The sequence below is a fragment of the Pyrgilauda ruficollis genome, unplaced genomic scaffold (genome assembly GCF_017590135.1).
Source record: "Pyrgilauda ruficollis isolate IOZ18807 unplaced genomic scaffold, ASM1759013v1 scaffold40, whole genome shotgun sequence".
NCBI classification, from domain to species: domain Eukaryota; kingdom Metazoa; phylum Chordata; class Aves; order Passeriformes; family Passeridae; genus Pyrgilauda; species Pyrgilauda ruficollis.
Window position 1 is genome coordinate 533069 of NW_024525490.1, and position 22823 is coordinate 555891.

General features: G+C 38.2%; 1 protein-coding gene across 7 annotated transcripts in view; it reads left to right on the forward strand.

Moving 5' to 3' along the window:
- Positions 1–16101, forward strand: part of FBXO25 (F-box protein 25) — a 31351-nt gene extending 15250 nt beyond the window's left edge. For 3 of the 7 annotated variants that reach the window (XM_041477431.1, XM_041477436.1, XM_041477433.1), the window contains 6 exons: positions 2657–2750; positions 3476–3660; positions 5536–5718; positions 7870–8013; positions 12000–12026; positions 14562–16101. In XM_041477431.1, coding sequence (XP_041333365.1) covers positions 2657–2750; positions 3476–3660; positions 5536–5718; positions 7870–8013; positions 12000–12026; positions 14562–14651 — 723 coding nt within the window. In that variant the 3' untranslated portion in view covers positions 14652–16101. Of the gene's footprint in view, positions 1–2656; positions 2751–3475; positions 3661–5535; positions 5719–7869; positions 8014–8663; positions 11764–11790; positions 12027–14561 lie in introns of those variants that run through there. The other 4 variants (XM_041477432.1, XM_041477437.1, XR_005955970.1 and 1 more) reach the window with 3 other exon arrangements.
- The last annotated feature ends 6722 nt before the right edge of the window (positions 16102–22823 follow it).

The following is a 22823-nucleotide window of genomic DNA, read 5'->3' on the forward strand; positions in this document are numbered from 1 at the left end:
AGATGTGGAAACAAATCAAAAAGGATTTGCTTCCAGGCTAGTAGTTAGGGTACTTGCCTGGTTTGTTCTCCTTGCAGGGTTTGGGGTTTTTTTGGTATATGTATATGTTGTGGTTTAGAACATTACTTTTTAATGCTTTTTTGGGAGCAGAATCAAGAGCCTTGATCCTTCCCAAGACTTTTCAGCCTTGAATAGTAGGAAGAAGAAAAACCAAAGCACTTGAAAAAGTGATTTGGTATAAATGGTGTCAACGTTGGGAGTTTCAGTTGAATAGCAAGCAGGTAAAAGAAATGCAGATTGAGAATTCCACGTTTGTTTTAGGTGCTGCAGTGCCTGAACTGGGTTGCTCCAAACAGTTGATCAAGACAAAGTGCAAAGTCCAGCATAAGCATGTTGACCCGCTTTTTTTCTGTTCACCAAGAAATACAAAAAGCTGGTTTAGTCAGCCAGGCTTAAGATCATTGAGGAAGGAGCAGTACTTCAAAATTCAGAAATTTGGCTTTGCAATCCAAACCATTTTTCTGCTAATAGCAGACCCTAAGAAATCTGAGTGAATTTAAAATAGTAGAAACACTTTCAAAGTCCTTTAAATGTTTTAGAATTTATTTGGAATTTTTAAAATTTAAAATTGTTTTACAAATACAAAACCTTGATCATGTCTGCATCAGTTCCCCTGAAGTGGTGGCTGTTTGTTGATAGCAACGTATAACTCAAGAATTCTATTTTTAAAGACCAAACCCTACCCTAGCTCTTCTTTGATCCCAGACCATCAAGATGATTCTCCAACTACCTAAAAATTTCATTAATTATTAAAAGTTAATATTGATGTCTGTCCAGGACTCTTTTAGGATTGGCAGTGAGGGGGAGAAGGTAGGATCAGTTAGTTTTTTTGTATTTGTGGGTGCTGTAGTGTATTGATAACTTCGTAGCTGTTAAATTCTGATACACTGAATTTGATATGGGTGGGTTTTGGTCAAATGTTTCTGAGTAAACATAGATCCATTCAAAGTTACAATCCGTAGTAGACAGCATAAGCCATGGCTCTGCATGTATCAGTGTGTGAGATCATAGTACTCTCTGCTACTTTGCTTTTGCTACAATAATCTTAATCCTTGCATATTAACTTTCACTGAAATTAGAATTTCCATTACAGTCAGTCAGGTGGAATTTGTTTCTTTAATTTGATCTTTAGACTGAGCAACATAACTGACTTTTTTTTTTTTTTAATTAATCAAGAGAAATGTACATACTTGCTTGAACTGGCAGACTGCCAGAGACCTCTAGGTATGTTCTCAATTATTAATCAGGCTAATAGGCTTTGAAAAAGCCAACAAAGAGATCCTGATATCTATTTATACAGTTTTTAAGACTAGATTGCTTGTATTTAAATACATCAGGACAATTATTTCTTTCTTGTATAGCACATAATATTTTGTCAGAGAACATGCAGAGGAGCCAGAAGTAACATTGTTAAATCAGGGACAGAACAGGTGTATTCTTTCTTCCTCCCAAGGAAAATTATTGTTGAGTGAAGTGTCAAATTGGTGTTTTAGAAATGAAGATACAATATAATTTTTGGCAAGCTTAGTCTTTTTCATCCTCTGTGCCAGCACTTGGTGCTACCTCGTACTGGAACACTCTTTAGGGAATGCTGTTTTCTGCTCCATGCTTTCCCTTTCCAGTGTGTTGAGAACACTTGTTCTGAACTCATTGTTATAAAGTGCAAATTGCAAAGCTCAGTGCCACACCTCTAAACATTGCAATTGTGTCACAACATCAAAGTCTCTCATAATAAGAGAACATTTTTTGTTGAAGAGCTAATGGTTCTTATCTCCCACAAAACTTAATCTGAAATATAAAAGCAAATGTACCAGAATGGAGCAAGGGCTGCCTCTAGTAGCTATTGCTTGGCATTCATGTGTGGGGCAAGAACTTAAGCTGTTGTAATTGTTTTGCCCTGAACCATTGCCACCGTTCTTGTAACTTTTTTTGCTCACAGTGGTTTCAGAGACAGATGTGTGGACAGCTAGGAGATTCTTACCGTAATACTTAAGAGAAAGTTACTGACGTGGTTTGTACACTGCTCATTATTAGATTGCTGTGGTTTATTCTACCAGGGACATGAATGTAGGTCTAATACAGAAAGTGGTTTTGCCTAGTTTAGGCAAAATACGGTATCTCCTCTCCATGAGTAGAAAGTAGTGCACTAAATCCATCACACTTCAGTTTGACTAGTATAATACTTTCACTCATAAGCTGTAACTCTGGTAACTGGTATCAGTTCAGAGTGATGTTACTGGCCACCAAATCTGTCAGGGATTTCAGGACCCAGCCACATCCAAGTTAACATTTGTATTTGTGAGCTCCCCGAAATAGACTCTGTTGCTTCACTACAGCTCATAAAGTATATCATGTGCTTTGCTAGAGATAAGCATTTGTACAGTATTTTGAAAACCTGCATCCTTCAGAAACTGTTCATGGGATGCCAGTGGGAATGCTTAAAGCTTTCCACGTCTTACTTTGTCTTCTGAAATCTGTAGTAGTATTTTCACAAAATGCCAATGCAGGCTGTTTTAGGGGAGTGTATGCACTAAATGTGCATTTAAAACCATCCTTTACTTCTGTCATTCTTCTGACTTCTAATTTTTTGTCATAGCTGTTGCAGTTAATTGCAAAATCCCAGTTAACTTCACTGAGTGGTGCAGCACAGAAGAACTACTTTAACATTTTGGACAAAATTGTGCAGAAGGGTAAGACCTAGAAATATGTAATCTAACTGTTCGGATTTAATTGCTGTAACTAAGCTATCAACTGATTTTTTTTTTTTTTTGAGTCTTATTACCATTTTTACATTGTAAGACATAGTAATAGCATTCTTAATTATACCAGGTTTCATACTTCCCATCCCATGATTGCAGTAAGTTACTTTCTCTTTGTTATTGAATAAAGTCTGTTGAAACAGGTTGGTGAAATTGTGACATTTAGATTCTATTCTAAAACTATTGGTTACTTTTAAATTATACTCCTCACAAAATGCGAAAGCTTTTAGGTTAATAAATTTTTGGATTTCAGTTTGCATGATGTACTGAGACTCAAAAAACATACATTTTGATTATTTTAAGAAAACGCCATTACATTATATTGATTTTTTTTTTTCTGGTATCCACACTAAATGGAGATGTACTGTCTGCTTTGAACTGAAGAAATTGGATTTATACCTACCTGTTTAGCATTAAGCTTACTAAATGCATAGCATGAATTTTTGCATCAAATTTGCCTGTGAAATTGTTCATTATTGATCTTGCACATAAGGAACAGCACCAATGAATGTCATGGTGGGAATTAGGGCAGTTGTTTGTACACAAACAGTTGAGTTGTAATTAATTCATCTAAAAAAGGAGTGTTGATTAGCTTGAGCTATTAGCTTGGTTAACTCTGTCAACCAAAATTGTATTTGCTTTGTTTTGTTTTCCAGTTATGGAAGACCAATATAATCCACGATTGATCAAAGATCTTCTACAGGATCTGAGTTCTACTCTCTGTATACTGATTAGGGGAGTAGGAAAATCTGTGTTGGTAGGCAACATCAATATTTGGATTTGCCGATTAGAAACTATCCTTCTGTGGCAACAACAATTAAAAAATCTTCAGATGAACAAGGTATATTATTAAATAATTAATTAATATTTGGGGGAGGGGAATTATGTTGAATATTGCATGAGGATTTGTAAGTGAACCAAGTTTCAAATATATTCAAACTAGCAGTTTTACTTGTTTTGTTTTATGAAGAAGTACTGTGAAATTAACTCACTGGCGTCAGCTTGATTTTTCTAATGTATTAATAGCTTTTCTCTAGTGAAAGCTGCTACGGTGTCTGTACTGCTGCTTTGTAGTGGAGATGTGTAGATAAAACTGTTTTTCTCACTCAAATAAGTTTAAAAAAAATTATCTCTAGCTTGTCAGATAAACATGGGGGGAAAAGCCCCAATTTTTAGTTCCAAAATAAATTTTCTACATCTGAAGAAATAAAAATCTAAAAGACATTTTGGAGGTGTATCAACTGAAGTAGCCATTTTACAGATTTATTCATTAGCACAGTAGCTTTTGTAAAAAAAAAAAAATATATATAATAACTTCAGCATCTGGTTTCTCCTCATGTGACTGTGTTCAAAGCATGTGGTATGCACTGTACCAGGACTTTATAGTGGAAACTTCTGATGATAAGCAGACAACTTTTTTAACCTGACTGGCTTACTCCTGGAAGAAATCCTGTAAGATATTGCTCACTATAAAGTCATACAAGTGTTTTATCTATTGGCTTCCAGCTGTGAAATTTTGAAATTGTCCTTTCTTTGTGAGCTGGTTATCTGAATAAACCAGCTACTTTTGGAATAGAAAGGAGAACTGAGAAACCTGGTCTCAGCAATTTCCGTGCAGCAGGCAACCACAGCACAGACACTTCTGAGACAGTGCAGTTGCTGCTGTGCTTGTTCCCTTCCCTTGGAGCTCTTTTACACTGGCTGGAGTAGCCCATGAGGAATCTTGCATCTGTAGTGCTCACATAGTCATTCCTCAGCAGAGGAATGCTGCTGCCCCGGCAGTGCTTGTACCAGATGACTCTATGGGAAGTCTGGTCTGCAAGCAAGGTGAATGGTTGGGAAGAAAGCAGACAGAAATGTGAGCCCATGGGTGAAGCAGGGCTGCTGTGCTGCCACCACCTTGTGACAGGGCAGCTCTGCTCCCTGGAGCTGGCACTGCCCGTGCTCCCTCCCTGCCAGCTGGGACACAGCCTGCAGCCTGCTGGGCCTCTGCCACCTGGCACCGTGGGCTCCAGCTTTAGCCGTGTAGGAGCTGTGCTGCTGCTTACCCCACTGCAGTTCACAGAGGTGTAGAGTCTTACTGAAAATGTTCTCAGTGCTCTCATCTGTCATCTCTGCAGATCTTCTCACTTATAAATTAGGGGGAGCTAGACTTCAGAAATTATCCCACTCTCTTCTGCCCCTTACTTGCAAAATGCTTTCATTTTGTATCTCTGGTCTTTAGTCCTGTATCCTATATTCTATTCTGTACTCTAGTTGGCTTAAGACAAGTTGATATGTGCTTTGTTTGTTAATAAAAATTGAGAAACTAGTATCCAACAAGTTAGAAATAATTGGTTCATGCCTTTCTTATAGTTAAGGGTTTAGCACAATATAGATGAATTGACTAGATTATAGTTTTCAAGACGGCATAATATTTTGAGAGAACAGAAGTGTTTCAAAATTGATTTGAAATTTAAATAACGAATTTAGGATATGTTTATTTTAACAGTAGGAAAGCTATGAGTTATAAAGCTTACAGTTTATTGATTTTGTACATTAACTTAAATTTCCAACAGCGGTTGGAAATAATTGTAGGCAAGCATTAACCATAGATTTTATTCAATTATTTGAAAAAATTAAACTAAGACCCGAGATTTCTCTAAAGTAAAGAATCTTATTTGTACTTTATACTGTCATGTTTTTGTAGCTAAAAGTCTTGAACTCTTATTTCCAGCAAGTCAACAATGGACTCACACTTAGCGATCTCCCTCTCCATATGCTGAATAACATCTTATACAGGTTCTCTGATGGCTGGGACATTATTACTTTGGGTCAAGTGACCCCAACTTTGTACATGCTTAGTGAAGACAGACAGTTGTGGAAAAAACTCTGCCAGTACCATTTTGCAGAAAAGCAGGTAATAAACTGTGTTTTTTGTATAAATGTGGCTTTTTTGATATCATATACTAATAATGAAGCATGAACTTGTCCTTTTTGAGATGAAAGTGTATAATTGTGCAGTAATCATGAGTATTCTCTGTATTTGGGGCTTGATTCCTCCTAAATGTTCAATTCAGTATGCCTGTGAGTTTAGGATAACTCCTGAGCTGTTTCCTTGCATTATTTTTGAAAGTGAATGCAAGGAAACAGCCCAGTAGTTATCTTAAACTCACAGACATAGTGAATGCAATATTTAGTAGGAATCAAGCCCCAAATACAGAGAATATTTATGATTACACATGATGAGTGATTGCAAGATGGGCTTTCTAAAAAACTGCCTGGCCAGTGTTGTAGAGGATACCTCTAAAGTCTTCCTCTGAAGTAGAGCTTGCTTTACCAATCAAGTAGACAGACAGGTTTCTCAGACTTTTAAGCCGCATGATAATTCTGGAGAAGCCCTCTTGAATCTTCTCTAAGAAGATAAGAACAAATGCTTTGAAATTATTAACAGAAAGAGAAGCAGTACTTTCCTGTCACTTCCCCATAAAGAGCATTAAATTAATCTAGGAATGACTCCAGAACTGTCTTCATTTTCTGACGTTAATAAATGCTGGGAAAAAGTCTGACTAGGTGAAAATAAATCTAAGGAAGGGGAAGGTACCTCATCAGAGCTGAGGAAGAACTTCTGAAACCTAATACATTCTCTACTGGAGGAAGCCAAAGTGCCCCTTCTTAAATCTGGCAGGTTGAAGTTGCTTGGTGACTACCAGATTAAGTATTATTGTAATGGGGAAGACAGAACTGAAGCTCAATTAACTCATGCACCATTGACCCAAATAAGATTTTTTTGTGTGTGTGTGTGAGATGAAAGGTTTTAGAATTAACTGTGGAAAAAAATAGACAGACAGAAGCAAACTGAAAACCCATCTTCAGAAGCAGCCCAGAAGAATTCAAGGTGAAGTTACAAGGATAACAAATTTAAGCTTATGTAGCAGTTGAGTGGATTTTGAGGGTAGATGAGGTAAGCTCTATTGAACAGTGACAAAACTGATTAGAGAGGAGCTTCTTATACTAGGGTAATGCAGGGAGAAAGATCCTGAAGGGTTTCAGTGAAATTAGCTGTCCCTGTGCCCCATAAAGTACTCTTGTACACAGTGTTTCCAGTGTGTTCCTGAATGTTCACATTTAATTCCTTACTAAGTTATTATCTAATGATGTTCCCATAACTGGTTAAAAGTGTACTGGCTTAATAAGCCACAGAATCACATGATATTGGTTTTTCTGTCCCCTGCAGTGTGTGTGTTGAGCCATTGAAATAACCATGAAAACATAATTGATATCTGAAGAGAATTTTTGGAAAAAAATGAGCCATTATGAAACAAAATAAAGTGTAGCTGAAATCAGAAAGGCAGTTCTATTCTCTCCCCATTCAGGAATTGTCTTCTGAATTAAGAAAGCACTCAATGTATTAGCATTAATCCACACTGAGTGGAACAGAAGTCTTTTATAATACATACTTAATAAACCTTGTCTATCTCTCAAGCTGGGGAGAAATAGCTGTTGTACAGCAGCTAATCTTTACGTGCAGATTAGGTCCTCAAGAAGTACATCAATCACTGATGATTGCTATCCTTCTAGAGAGATCACAAGCAAATGTAAAAAATAAACATGTGTATGTTTTTAAAATTAAAGAGCTTTATTTAAATCCATATTACTTTAACAGAAAACCATTATCTGCAGTGCACAATCATGTTTTTAAATCTCATTCCTGAGTGGTTTGGGTTTTTTTAGAAGGATAAAATTAATTACTTACAACTCTAAATACTGTTTTGTTAAATGCTTCTTGACTATAATTAGAATAATTTTGAGACAGTAGAATTAGATAGCTGTGTATGGCCTAGTTTTTCTTGGCAAATATGCACTCTCCTATTTTCAGTGTCTGCCTTCCATCTTTTTTGTGGCCAGATCTCTGTCACTGCTTTGCAGAGATGTATGATGTCATAATATTGACTTCAAACAATTCTAGTTACAAAACTTCAGTTTAACTACCTTCCCCCGCCATCTTCCCCTGTCCTTTGCCTGAATTGACTACAACGATTTTAAAGGAAGATATTAATTTTATGTCTAGTTTTGTAGGCATTTGATTCCATCAGAGAAAGGTCACATTGACTGGAAGCTGATGTACTTTGCACTTCAGAAATATTACCCAATAAAGGAGCAGTACGGGGACACCTTGCACTTCTGTCGACACTGTAGTATTCTGTTTTGGAAGGTAAGAGCTTTGGAACAGATAATCAGAAATAAGTTCAAACAGCTACTGGTGATCATCTGCAAGGAAAAATATTATGGTCATCTTATCAGTTTTCTCATGTGAAAGGTGATTAGATAATATCTAACTTGAAAATAATATATAAAACTTCCATGTAAAATCTGTGTTAAATTCTGAAGTTGTTCTTAATCTTGACTTCTTATTTCTTGCTATCTGATAACCCCAATACTTAGAATTGCAATGAAAAGTGTCATGTGGAAAGAGTTATTCTGTCTACTTTTATTAATTTCTTCTTATGGAAAGTTGTGAGGGACTAGTCTGAATTTAGTGTTTTTAATGATGCCATGGTAGTCAATACATGTCTAATGAGAAATAATTACTACATTTTTTCTTACCACATTGCTATAGAGCGCTGTATTTTTATATTTTTGCTTCTGTCCCATATGAAGCTTGGAGGAATGTTTAAAACTTCTTCCAGAGTGTGTTTTACCCTGGTTTTGAGGTTTACCATAAGGCATATGTTGTCTTACAGGATGATTTTAATTTCAGTAGGGCATTCTCTTCTTTAACGTGTGTGATTACTTAATCCTGTTTTGCTCTGTGTTGTACTGTAACAGAGCCTTCTAGTTAGTGACACTTCTTTAATTTTACAGCTGGAAGATCAGATATGGGTACTGTCAAGTGGACAACAAAGAGCAAGAAATGTTTGAGAAATCTTAGAAAATACTCATATTACTCATATTCTAAATAACATAAATTAGTTGCTCTTGTGTCATCTTTCTGTGATTTTTATGAGAAGTTGTATGTCAGTGTGAGGCCTTTTAATTTTCCTTCAAAAAACCTAGGCTGTTTAGCAGAATAAGCGAAATCCTGCTAGAAATAGCATGTTCCTTAATGATGTGATCTTGAAGTTGAGTATTTTTGATACCATGGGAGCCCTTCCAGGTAGTAAGGTTTTGCAAAATTAATAGTAGGGAAGCAGGTAGCCAGAATTGGCTTCTACTGTGAAAAGCCTGGGCATTTTCTGAAGGATCTGTATCAAGAATGACTAAGAACTTTCATTACAGTAGAATAAGTCTTTAGCATGTAGCTCAATATGTAGGGTAAAGCCTCTCTCTGAAAGGGGAAGTTTCAAAGGTGCATTTAGATGGGCGTTTGTGGTACGAGATTTCTCTGGATTGCCTGCCATCACTGTGTAGAGTTAATGCTCTCTACACTAAATGGCTCTCATTTTGATCTTAGTATAATTAAAAAGTACAAATGTCTAATATTAGGAATTACTCTGAATGTGTTTGGAATTAAATGTTAAACTCTGGAGATGGTGGGACAGTAAGAGGCAGTGAGCCTGTGCAGGTTGCAGTAGTATTCCAGTAGGAGGTTATAGCAGTCAAGGTGACAAGACAGCTGTTCGAACCTACTGCTGAGTAATAGGGCTCATTCTGGACTTTTAAATTCTTTGAAACACAGCACAGGAAGTTTATAAAGGTACTTTGGACTGATGAGCAGTACCTCCTAGATCACCATTCCAGTGCTGCCTCATCCTAGAAATTTGGGCAGGTCTTAAAGTGACAGTGCAGTTATAGATTGGTTGTGTGCTTCTGCACAAAAATACTGGAGCAGGTGTTTGGGATCAGCTGTTTCAACAAGAGCACAGTCAGCAGATTGAGGAAAGCCATTATCCCTTTTCATGCAGCACTCGTTAGACCATCTGGGATGCTGCAGCCATGAGGCCCCCAGCACAGGGGAGGTACTGATAAGCTGGGTGAAGTTCAGGTGAGGGTGATATAATCAGGGAGGCTGGAGGACTTGCCATGTGAGGAGTGGCGGAGAAGATTGCTTCAGGGGGACACATGAGCCTGCCACGAGGACAGCCAAGCAAGGGAACAGTTTGACCATAGAGCTGATGAAGTTTCCATCCTTGGATGTGATCAGGAACTGATTGGATGAAGCTCAGAGCAAACTGTTCTGATCTCACAGCTTAGCCTGCTTTGAGCAGGAGGCTGGGCTAGAGGTGCCTAGAGGCTGCTGAGGTGCCTCTCAGCCTCATCATTCTGTGAGCCGACATTGCAGTATTCCTTCTCTAGCCTTGGTGACTAAGCCTTGTCTCTGTCTTAAAATAAATGATGATCAGGCAGAATTGGATTGTTAAATTAATTCATTTATGCATAATTGGCACCCTTATTGGCAGGGACATCTGAAATACTGTCCCTCTTTTTTCAGGGCAGTGTGGGTCAAGTAGTGCTGTCACTCAGTTATATGGGGAAAAAAATAGTGCTGCCTTTTTTTTCAGACACTTGTGTCTGTATCCTTTCCCAAGCTTGCTAAAGAGAGGTGAGAAATAAAGCAGGGGTGAGGGGCAAAGGGACAGGAGCTACTTTATTAATTCTAGATAAATCCTGTTCTAGGTGAAAGTATTCCTTAATCAGAACTTCTGATTGTTGTCAGGCTTTGAAAATGTATTCAAGCTTCAGTATTATCCTTGATTAGAAAAATTCTTAAACTAAATGTGTGAGTACTTGGCATACAATTATATCTGTAATGCATAGGAAGAAAAATCGAAAATAAACAAAGCAAAAAAAACAACAAAAACACTACCACCAAATCCAAATTCTAAAAGAGAAATCACAATTACTACAGAGGAAAAGTAACAAGTGTTTGAATCTTGAAACAAATGGAAGCACTGTAGTCTTGAGAAAGCTGATAACATGTAAAAATTTTGTTCCTTTGTTTAATGGTACAATTCAGAAGTCAGGCAACTTTTGTTTCCAAGGTATTCAGAAGAACTTCAGGCAGAGCTGAACACTTCTTCATAAGGCATCTATTTTTATTTTTCTTCTTTCATTAAACATGGGAATAGTTGCAGAGAAAAAAGTGCTAAAGCAATCAGGGCATGAAGAAGACTAGGAGTGATTAATTTATCTTAACTCAGTTATGCTAACAAGGAACTGACTGCTCTCCATAAATTCTTTTTGGAAACAGAGAATGGAAATTATTTACACTAAGGGACATCCTTGATGCAAGTAAATTGTAGTTTTGGGTAAGCATGCTGAGAATTAGGAGTTTCTAAGAATCAAAGCCACAAGGGTCTGATACAGCCCAAAAGCACAGGACTAGCTAGTGATGAGAAGAATTTTATGAAATTGATAATATAATGTAATTGCTGACAATGTGAAAGAGCTACTCAAAGAAAATTCTTGGAGCCCTCTGTTTTGTGTTCTTTTCAAAGAAGGCCTTGCAAAAGCAGGAACTGATGGCCACTGAATTGAATTATCTATTGAACTGTTGAAGTAGGGAAATTACTTTTCACTTTTTCAGTATACTATAATAATCATAATGGGTTTTTAACAAATGTTTAAGATTTTTTCAGGAAGAGGCATTTGTATTCCTTGTCTAAAACCTGTAACCGAAGTCAATTTATATATAGCACATAGGAGTCTCCTAAGTTCTTTGTTGGAAGTACAGTGACTTTTGAACTCTTCTGTGTTAGGAGGGAGTCATAGGAAAATTTTCATACTGAACATCTCTTTTCAAAATAACTTCTTGCTAAAGGATTTGTCCATGATGAAACTGAAAAAAAACACATAATTTCAGTAATGCAAAAGAAATGACTAATTATTGTGCTATGTCTCTGTGAGTGCTTTCATGTACACTATTGCCTCTGTTCCAATAGGCACCACTGCAGTTGTGGCAGGCTCTTTTATTTTCCTGAGCTTATTTAGTAGCACTTTTAGGTTATATCAGACATGGCCACAGAAGCTGAAATATCTTTTCTTCTTTCAGTTTCCAGGGCTTTATGAAAACAGTGTAATCACTTCACATAACACTCGGTTATAGTCTTCTTGCCACTTGGGCTGATTTTGGTTCTCACAAAGCTGCTTGTGATTTGCCACAAGAATTAATGGCTTATCAACCTTGGCTTAAATAAACCTTAACTCTGCTTCTTTTACTTTATGGCTCTCCTTCCTGCTTCCTTCTTCACGATTTCAAAGGACTACCACCTTGCTTTGTTACTCCAGGTATTTCTTGTGTCTCATCTGTTTTCATTGCTGACTGTTCCATAATGTCAAAGTGAATAATGTGTTCCTTTCTAATTGTCTGATGCTCTTTGTTTTGATTTTTCTTTCTGCACATCAGTTCAGCAGCAGGAATAGTTTTCTTGTTCTCTTTTAGATAAAGGTAGTGATGACTTCCCATCTCAGCTTTTCATAATTTTGTATTTTATTATTGCCGTATTCCCTCTTAATGCCATTTAAACTAGGAGCCATAATTCAATTTCTAATGAGCTCAGGTGCTAGTGAGATCAGACAGATTTTGCTAAGAAATAGGTTTCTCTGCACTCAGTGTTATTGTAAACTGTTTTCTGCATTCCCTGATGTATTTAATTCAGTACTTAAATCTGAAGAGTAACATGTACCTCAGATAACTTTAATACAAAGGTACGAAAATTGATTTTATTGCACTTGGAATGCTGTAGTCATATTTACTTTTATGGAGAATTTCTCTGAAAAGAAATTCCCTAAAACAGGCTGCATGTGACTTGAGGTAGTCAAGGGAAGCAATTATATTGTTGCCTTCTGAATGAAGAAATGGTGAAAATACTTTTACAGAGCTTCTTAATGTCTAGCTATGCTAGATTTTGGGGAAAACGACTACATTTGCCAGTAAACACTCCTCCTGGGGAATTTTCTTCTTACTTTGAAAGAAGTCTGCCTTAGCTTTGAAACTTTGAAATCAAATTATTTTAACACTTTATTAAGTGTTTTTACTTTATTATTTAGTTCATTATTCCCATGAAAATGTATTTCTCTCAAAATGAGGAATATTCATAATTAAAAGAAAGCTGTGAGTCTTCTTTTTGGTCCTCACCACTTTTTTCACTGTAAAATTTATATTGTTTTCAATAACTAAAAACACCAGTAACTGATCTCTGAGATTTTTATTGCACCTGTAATTCCCGACTGGGTAGAAGTTTCAAAAATGCTTTTATAATGATATGCAGAAAAAGCAGCATGTTACAAACTCAGTTTAAAATATTCAGGAATACAAAGAAGAAAGAGGATAAACCCTACCTTGTTTCACAGAATTTAAATTCTGGTGGTGTTTTTTCCTGGAAACTAGGAATGTAATGACATGACATTGACATGGCAATGGATAGAGAAGATAATTGTCCATTAGCAACTACCTTTAAGTGTTTTCTGGAGTGGTGCAGATCTTCCTTGCAGATGTCATCTCAAGATGAAGGTGTTAAGTTTAACACTTCTGATTTTGGTCTTGGTCATCTGTTCTTTCTCATCTGCAGATTCCCCCAATAGGCAGTGTAAAACTGGGTCTCTTTTTTTAATGTGTGTGTTTGTCTTTCCCTCTGTGTCATGAGTCTATAAACTGTTTCTCAGGTGATGTTAAAGCAATTATTAAAAAGAGTGGGAGATGAGGAGGTGATACCTCCTGGTGTATTCTTATAGTCCTCCACAGACTTCATGGGAAAACACAGATAATAAATCTGGTGGGTAACAATTTTCACTGGAAAAGCTGAGCAGTATTTAGAATATATTTCACCTGGTGCATTTTGGTGCTGCAAAGACTTTGGGTAGGAATGTGGCAGTGAGAAAAAAAATCACTTAAAGGTTTTTTCCTTCTATTAACTGAATTGCATGTAATTTCATTCCCTGTGGAAACAAAAGCAATGAGGACCATAGTAGTCTGTAATCTCTTTGTCATGTATTTATTTAGTTTTCTTGCCTCATGTGGTGCATTCACCAGCATTGGTGGAAAAGGGACAGAAACTCCTTAAAGCCTGGTGAGGACACTTCTGAGCCTTACAATAACACTGACAAGTTTTTTTAACTTCTCCATTGAACTATCTGGGAACTTCTCATTACACCTCTGCATTTCCCTCATTTAGGGGGTTTTAATAAGGTGCAAACCAAAACTTTTTGTTTAAAGAAGAATTTGAATCTTAAGTAATTGGACAGGTCTGCTGAGGTCAAATTTCTGGAAGAGGAAAGAAAGCACTGCAGGCTTAGTGCATTTGTAATGACAAAACCTTTCCATTCTGTCTTACTTCTCTATTCCTACCTTGCCTAGGTGCCAACTTCTGTTTTAAGGCAGTGCTTTCATTTCACTTGGGGGAAACATGGGCATGAAAGATAAAGATTAGGGGAAAAATGTAGCAAGGTAGAAAAGCTTTTAAGACTGGGAATTCAAACATACTGTTCAGGTTTTTTGAGGAAATATCTGCTGCCCATCATTTTCAAAGGAAGGGACTCATTTTCCCCCAAAGCAGTAGATGACTTCAGGTTTTGATTAAATAGATAATTTAGGTTCAATAAAGCTGGTGCCTTTTTGCCTTTTTGTTATGCTTATCAAAAAATAACGAATAAGGAAGATGATACATTTTAAGGGCTCTGGCTCAGGTTCTGGTAGAAGGAGAGAATTGTTTTGGGTTTGGTTTTTTTATTGTTTTGTTTTGAGTTTTTTTTTCTCTAAATTGGGGGTGAAGGGAGACTGAATATAGAAAGAGAACTTACTTCTTTTTCTCCTTCATTTCTCAGGATACAGGACACCCCTGCACAGCCAGTGACCCAAACACCTGTCTCATGCCAGTATCTCCTCAGCATTTTATTGATCTCTTCAAATTCTGAGATGTTCAGTAGCTGTTCTCCTGTGTTTGTGGCCATTTTTGTGAAGAGTCAGGCAGGATATGTTATGCTTTTTGTGCAATATATTTAAGTGTAATGTTTTATTGTAGTTTAAATAAATATATGGGGGAGATTATCAGAGAGGTTCATTTGGCATATTGTTTTTGTGCAGAATAGCAAGGAGGAAAGGAGAAACATTAAGAAAATTTCGTTGTCAGGAAATCTCCAGTGGACTTTTTTTTCAAGTCCAAGAAAGATCATTTTAATCTCAACTTTAAATCTGTGCTTTTGACGCCTTAATAGTTGGTTAAAATTATGTAGGGGAGTTTTGAAAATTTCATGGAAGAATTAAACTACTCTTGCAGGGACCAAAGGAGGGGGTTTTTTGTTAATCCTTCTTTCAATAAGCCATGGTTTTCAAAACACCTCCATATAATTTGCACTATTATAAAGAACAGGCCAATATTCTCTTAGACTCTTACTGCGTTACGAAGGTGGCATTTGTTATTAGGAGCTAGTGAGTAAAATATAACTGTGGTTATATCTGCTGTTGAACCTACATGAATGAAGGAAATCAACCAAGTTTTGTACATACATTATGCAAAAATATTTATTTTTCTTAAGGACTTTATTAAACATTTAACCTATCTTAGCACATCTTGCAGAACTCATGAGACCAATCTGGGGCTACTGGAAATCTTTCTGATGGTAGCTACAGCCTTCATTTATACTGTTTGGAATGTCTACAAGTGCAACTGCATTAATTTCATCTTCTAAGAAGAAGACATTATTGAAATTTAATTAGGATGGAGTTGCTTGTTCCTAGACTGGTACAGTGGCAGAGCACTGTGCTACCAACTGAGGTTCTAACCTGACAAGCTATGGGAAACACTGAAAGTCAGTCTGAGCTGGAGCACCTTCTGCCAAGTTAATTAGATGATAAATTCTCCAGGAAGCTATTTTTTTTTCTGTCCTGTAGAACAAAATAAATTGCTTGGCTTAAGCAGGTAAAGGAAAAATTGTGAAAGTTTTGGATTTGTCAGTGAAATTTAACAATATGTAATGTACAGAAAAAATAAATCATGTACCATATTCTGCACTTGCTTATTCTGAATCCAGTTTTGTACAATGTAATAAATCATGTTTTTATCTGTTATTCCTAGAAGCCTCTGGTGCATAGAGATGAATCCATTTGAATTGTGTAAGATCTTTCTGTAACCTGTTGTCTATAGTAATTGGTAATGGAATGAGAAACATACAAGCAGTCCTAGTGCTGTTGCTTTAGTAGTTTGTTGTATTAGCCCTTTTAGTAATAGCAGAGCTGGGCTGTTAATAGGCTGCACAAGAAGAGGAGAATATTTATGTCCTCAAGAACTAGTTTTATGTTAACTTAAATCTTTGATTGAACTGAATTGCTGATTTTTGTGGATTTTTCAATACAGGGTTTTGTGGATTTTTCTTCTTTCTTTCTTTCTGTACAGGTGTTGGCTGTGGTGAAAGTAATGATCAGGTGTGGATCCAAGGACCTCCATTTTGTTCCTGTTTATTCAGAGCATTGCTGCAAGCCTTGCTTTCCCAGCCAAGCACTGCTGCAGCCACTGGATTTGTTCAGGACCCATCAGCCCTTCTTTAACAACAATTTGTACCCCATTTATTTAATCCCTGTAACAGCTCAGATGCTTTCCTGTCTGTGACCTCAGTAACCCTGACAGTGGCTGGTGGTGGCTGACATCCACTAATCACTCCTTTAAGTTTTGGTACCCCGCATAAAACTTGCTGTAAGTATATGGATGCTTTCTCTGAGAGCTTGAAGGAAAGCTTTTAAAGCCAGTGGATTGATGCTGCTGTGAGCTCTTCCCCCTCGTGCTGAGGGACTGTGCAGAAGCACCTCTCCTGCAGACAGAGGGCAAAGCTCTTACACTGTGACCTGACAGATGCCCAGCACTCAAAAGACAAATAAGGTGGCAGCTGGGTGAAAGGTATTAAGAGACCTGAGAGGAAATCTCTCTCCTAGCCATTTAACTGAGGAGGGAGAGAAATGACTTTAAGGTCTTATAAGCCATTTTAAGACAGGTTTGGAAAAAGTCAGTATCTGTAATAATTTTCATGTTCAACTTGGTGCCCACCAGGACCCCAAGGCCCCAAAGGCAGTACCGTGGCTTTTTAAACATTTCTTCTGGCTAAGAGATATGCACAAAAGTGCTGAGAAGCATTTCAGTTCAAGTTTATTTAAGAAATCTTAAACTCGGAGTGTGGAATCACATTGTCATGAGTGGTGTTACAAGCTCTTAACATTGGCAAAACTGAGTTTTGGGAACAGTTCCACAAACTCATTAAATATTTAGTGAATATGTTGCTTAGACTTAAGGCAAATAAGAGCTTGATTAAGAGTGACTATGTGATGTGAGGTCATTGGATGCATGAGAAGATAACTTTCAATTGTGTTACTTAGGCAAAAAAGCTAAGGCAGTGATTTTGATGATAGGGTTGGTGGAGGTTGAGTTTTTGTGTTGGTCTGTTGAGTTTTTTAATTTAAATCACATAAAAAATGGGGAAAGGATTTCACCTTTAGGACAACAGTCTTTTAATACCTCACCTGAAGCACAGAATATATTTTGACAGCCTGAATTCATCATCTTTTCCTTTACTCCAGCACTCTCTTGTGTAATCTAAAGCACTGTAACAATGAGAAGGGTTATGCCTTAATGTGAAACCTCTGCTCTTTAGCCTCCTGTGTGCTGCTGTCCTAGGAGGAAGGGCAGGCACTCTCCCCTTCAGCAGAAAGGGTGCCTTGAAATGTGTTCTAAATATCTAAAGCAGAGGTTTCTTTTTCTTTGGGGACAGCTTTTGTCCCCAAACCTGGATCTCCTTATAGACAGCTTCTGCAGTGGCAGTGGTAGGAAATCATGTTTTAACTGTGGCCCCTCCATGATCACTTCCCAATCCTGCGTGATTTGGCTTTTAGTGATTTCTAGTTCTGAGAATAGCAGTTCAAAGGCAATCAGGATATTCACTGCCATAATCCACAAGGAGCTTGAAATTACAATTTTGAAAAACAAGGTCTCCCTTTCCACTCCCCAGTCACTGCCTCCCAAACCTGTCTCTGAGAGACTCCTGCCTTTTTTATTACATTCTCTCCCAACAGTTTTGTTCACCTATTTCTGGGAAAAGACATTCTGCCATGGACCTTCTCTAAGAGCACTTTGTGAGCCTTTTTCCTTGGAGTCAGAAAGCACTGAGGCTCTTGCCTGGAAAAAACAAAGGAGTTGGACCTTGCTCTTTCTTTCCCCCTGTTCCCCTTCCTGAGAAATGCATTAAGTTGCTTTAGGAGAAGGAAGAAGCTGAACTCCAGAAAAACACCAAGCTCAAACCAAGAGTTCTCTACTAGCACTAGCATTAAAAGACCAGTGGCCTTTTTGCTGTCTAGAAGGCAGAAGCAATGAGGGCTAGCAGGAAGGAGAGGGGTAGGATGGGGAACAGTAGCACAACGTTTTGGATTTTATGGTGCACAAATTAGCATATTTAAAACTCCATCATTGGCAAAGAACTTAGAGGAAGGCTAGACCCTTAATATCCAACTAAAGTTCCTTGAATTGGCAGATAGATACCTCCATTAAATAAATCAATATCAAATGTTTGGAGACAGTTATTAGAGTTCAGAATATTGAAACATTAGCTACTTATGCTATTTGCTTGCAGTGTTTTTATATGTTCATCTGCAAGGCTCAGGTCCAAACCCTCAAAGACACTGGAACACAATTCCCAGCAAAAATTCCTACAAAGTTCAGTAGGATGAGTGTTACCTTTAATGCTTAAAATGTCTCTGCTGAAAGACATGACAGATAAGTGGATCAGGACATGAGAGGTGAGAGTAAGGTTGGGTTTCATTCTTTTGATTCCTGTGGACCATCCTCTGTGCCACACACAGACCTGTCCATCTGTCTGTCACACATGCTGGTAATGCTTATTTCCTGCAGGTTTATGTGTACATTCTTCTACAAATATGAATAAAACATCTTCACTTTTATATCTGTTGGATTTTATAGTCATTGTGCCTTCAGCTGAAAGTTTTTCTAACAATTTTCAAGGTCTACATCAACCAGCTGCTGCTTAATTCTAAAATTTACTTCCTTGATTTTTATATGCTTGTCCCACTTGAATGCTATTTTCCTGTAGTATTTATTGCAAAATGATAATGGAAGAATAATTTGTTTGCTGAGGTCAGTTATCATTCCCACATAATGCTCAGATATAGAACAAAGTTCTGCATGCTGAGAGCACCTCTTCCCAATGTTTTGGTCCCCATTATGCTCGCAGACACAGCCATTATTTTTAGCACTATTCCTACTGGAAACTTTTAAAGCTGCAAACCTGCACTCCCCTTCTGAACTCGGTGGTATCCCTTTAGAACTTGGTGAATTTCTAAAAGCAGTATTTCAGCAGCATTTTCACTGGAACCAGATATGCTTCACCATAATGCAGCAGCTCCTGCAGGCTGCACCTCTGCTATTTTTCCTCACACAGCTGCACAGTGCATGCCATGCACTGTTCCTGTTCCCTCTGTGCCCTTCCCCTGCTCTCACACTGAAGCCTGACCATGTTTAAGCAGCCACTGGGCAGAAGTGAGACCACCCCTACCCAGGATGGGTGTTGCTCCTGCCCTAGTTCAGCCCCCTCATTCAGTAGATTAATCCTACCACCACTTCAGCTCTTGCTGCAAGCTGCCCATAGGCCTTCTGCTAATCCTATGTTTCTTCTGCTGCCTAAACTGACCTTCCACATTTTTCATCAACTAAGTTTAATTTATGGGCATAGTAGTATGGAATAGATCTGGAGAAGTGTTTGCTGCAAGTTGAAGAGCACCAATGCTGCAAACAATCAGAACTTGCTGTTTGTACCTGTGCAAAGGGGATGTTTTTTTCAGTTGCTCAGCAAAAGCCAAAAGTCCTGGTCTTAAACTGGAACACCAGGAAAAAAAGACTAGATGTGTGTTAGTTCTGATTCTCTAAGACCAAAACCCTGGCCTAATAAATATTGGTACTAACAGCTGTAGGAACATACCCAGATGTTATGGACTTAATTCTCTTTATAGTGTGCTTCATTCCTCAATGGCAAAACATCAGCTCCTTCCCTAGTCACAGACCCTCCCCCTGTGCCCGGTGCATCCAGCACAGCTCAGGAGCTCAGATCTTGCACCATGGCCTCAGCTGCAGCTCACCCTGACACCGATGGTTTGCTCAGGTCACAGCTGCTCTCGGGCAGGCAGCACTGAGCCAGCCATGCTGGGCTACTGCACTTCAGGGTTAGTTTATAAAATGAAAAAAAAGAAAGAGCGTGTATCTTTTTCATTAAGTGTCTAAAATAACCCTATGTGCAGATTTACTCCATCTGTATGATGACTTCTGGGAATCTTGTGCTTCATCCCATCAAACAATGGTTTACTTCCCAATGGGAAGTGATGCTCAACTTGTTTTCCTTTTTTTGTCCTTATCAAATGTTGGTTGCCAAGTTTCTGTCAAAATGTTCGAAAGATAAACTGTTTACAGGCACTACCTAAACTGAAGGCATTTCAGCCTGAAAGGGGGGTGTTGGTCATGAGAGAAACACCAATCTTCATGTAATCAGGATGTCTTTGCGTGTCTGACACCCCTCTTAAAAATATAACAGACTACAAGCACAAAATCAAAAAAAATCAAAAGAAAAATTAATATTCATCATCTTGCATATTAGAAAACTTTAGCAGAAAAAAATAATATGCCAAGTACAGTACTTGGTGTCAGGATACATTTGCCTCCCATCCATTCTCTAGCACACACACCAGTGTTTCCTCCATCCCTTAAATACCAGAGGAATTTAGCAGTGTAACCTTGTAGGGAATCGAAGACTCCTGGACAAACAAGATGGTCAAGACCTCAGCATTTGCAGGTTTCAAGGAAAAAGGTGCAAAATAAAAAAGGCCAAAAACATTGCTAGTTTATAGGAATATTTCTCTATCAAATCTGATATGTTTTACTGTACAGTCTCAAATAATGAAACCAGCCAATTCTCTGAAAAATTACTTAAACCCAGTCTCCTCAGTACAAGGGGCTGGAGTAACTAGAAAGCAAAATATCATGATTATTTTCAGAAGTGGACAAACCAATCTCAGAAAACACAGCTGTGTGTGCACACTTTTCTATGCAAAGAATAATCATTTTTCTTTTCCAATAGCAAACTCACAGTTCAAAATGTGTCATAAAGCTTCTAGTAGTGTTATTTGGGTCTCAAGAGCATAAAAACTTAAATGCCAGCCAAGCTTCTGCCAGATTGTTATGGCCTTGAAAAGAATATTCTCACTTTCTTGCATTTTTTAGTAATTGCTAGACACAGAATAGGAAAAATTTCTTCCCAAGTACAGAGTAGGTATTTCTTTTTTCATTACCAGTGATAACAGTCAGTAGATATCATGTGAAAAACCATCATCTCCCTACACATTTTTTACTATCATATATTTCATATAAATTCCTATTATTTATATTCCTATTTTTTATTGTTTTCATACTCTTTATTTCTTTGTAACTACAGAAGCAGCATTACGTTCTGCTATGATGCTGATGGCACTTAAATGTAATTCTCTCCTTTTGATTTGTAAACTGGCTTTTTTGCCTATATGTTTGATTCCCCATCTTAGATGGTACAAATCACTCATGCTACAAGAAATTTTTGAGACTGACAGTATCTAATGATACACACCTTTGCCGACTGTTGCTGGTGATAAGCCTTCTAGGAAATTACTTTTCCTCTTCACAGTACTGATTTTATTTCCCAGACACATCAGAAACAAAGAAGCAGGCGCTCAGAGCAAAGAATCAAACAAACCCCTCCAAATCAGCACAAACAGTTTGCATGTGCAATAAACAGCGATATAACATGCACATTCATGTTTTCAGATTGCACACAACCTACAGTTTTGTCATCCAAGATTCCCATACAATAAAAAGCGTTTTGATAAGTTTCAGAAATTGAGACAGATGCCAGGCCGAATTCACCTGGCTATAGGAACACCTATGCTCAAAATTCAGCCAGGTTCTTCGCTCAGGCTCTGGAAATGCAGGTCCTTCCACTTCCTTCCACCTGCCTAGCTGTGCATCTGACCCACCTGTGTCTAGTCAGAGGTGTGTCAATACAGTCTTTTTTCTCCCCACTGAGAGTATAACTTGTATGAATAACATTTTCTGCTTTAGTTACTTCACGTATTATGGCAAGAAACATCTTGCCTAAATGCTCCCTGCTTGGTCTGTGTAGACAACCACAATGCCAGCAGACTGGAGTGGAAGAATGGGAGACTGACAATAAACTTCCTTCTGCAGCTGCTCCACTGGAAGCGGTGGCTGCTCCTCACATGTCACAGGCCAGGCCATGCAGGTGTCACCTTGTTGGGGGCCATTGTGCGCAAAAGCATTTCAGGTCCTACTCTGTGTGTAGCTGGGAAATCTTCAGGGAGAGAATGCTGCTCTGCCCAAGCTTTCACAACAGCCAGTAAGTTAAAAAAAAAAAAGAAAAACACCAACAAAACCCACAATATTTTAAACGAAAAAATACCAAAATATTTTTAGTTTGTTGAAACCAATGAATTCTTGCCACTGTAAAAGCAGTGTGTGATGCTTTAAATCCAGGATGCTGCAAGTTCTGAGATGGCATGATTCGCAGAGTTCAGGCAAACATTGCTATCACTTCCTTGGCCATGCTCTACAGTGGTGGAAGTAACGTCACAGAATCAGAATCAGCTGAGTTGGAAGGGACCCACAAGGATTACTGAGTCCAACTCCTGTCCCTGCACAGCACCATTCCCAAGAATCACACCACGTGTCCAAGGGCATTGTCCAAACCCTTCTTGAGCTGTCAGTCTTGGTGCTGTGACCACTTCCCTGGAGAGCCTGTGCCAGTGCCCAAACACCCTCTGGGTGAAGAACCTTTTCCTGATACCCAACCTAAAAGTCCCCTGACACAGCTTCAGGCCATTCCCTCGGGTCCTGTCACTGGTGACCACAGAGAAGAGATCGGGGTCTGCACCTCCTCTTCCCCTCACAAGAAGCTGTAACTGCAGCGAGCTCTCCCCTCAGTCTCCTCCAGGCTGAACAGACCAAGTGCCCTCAGCTGCTCCTCACACAGCTTCCCCTCAAGGCTCTTCACCAT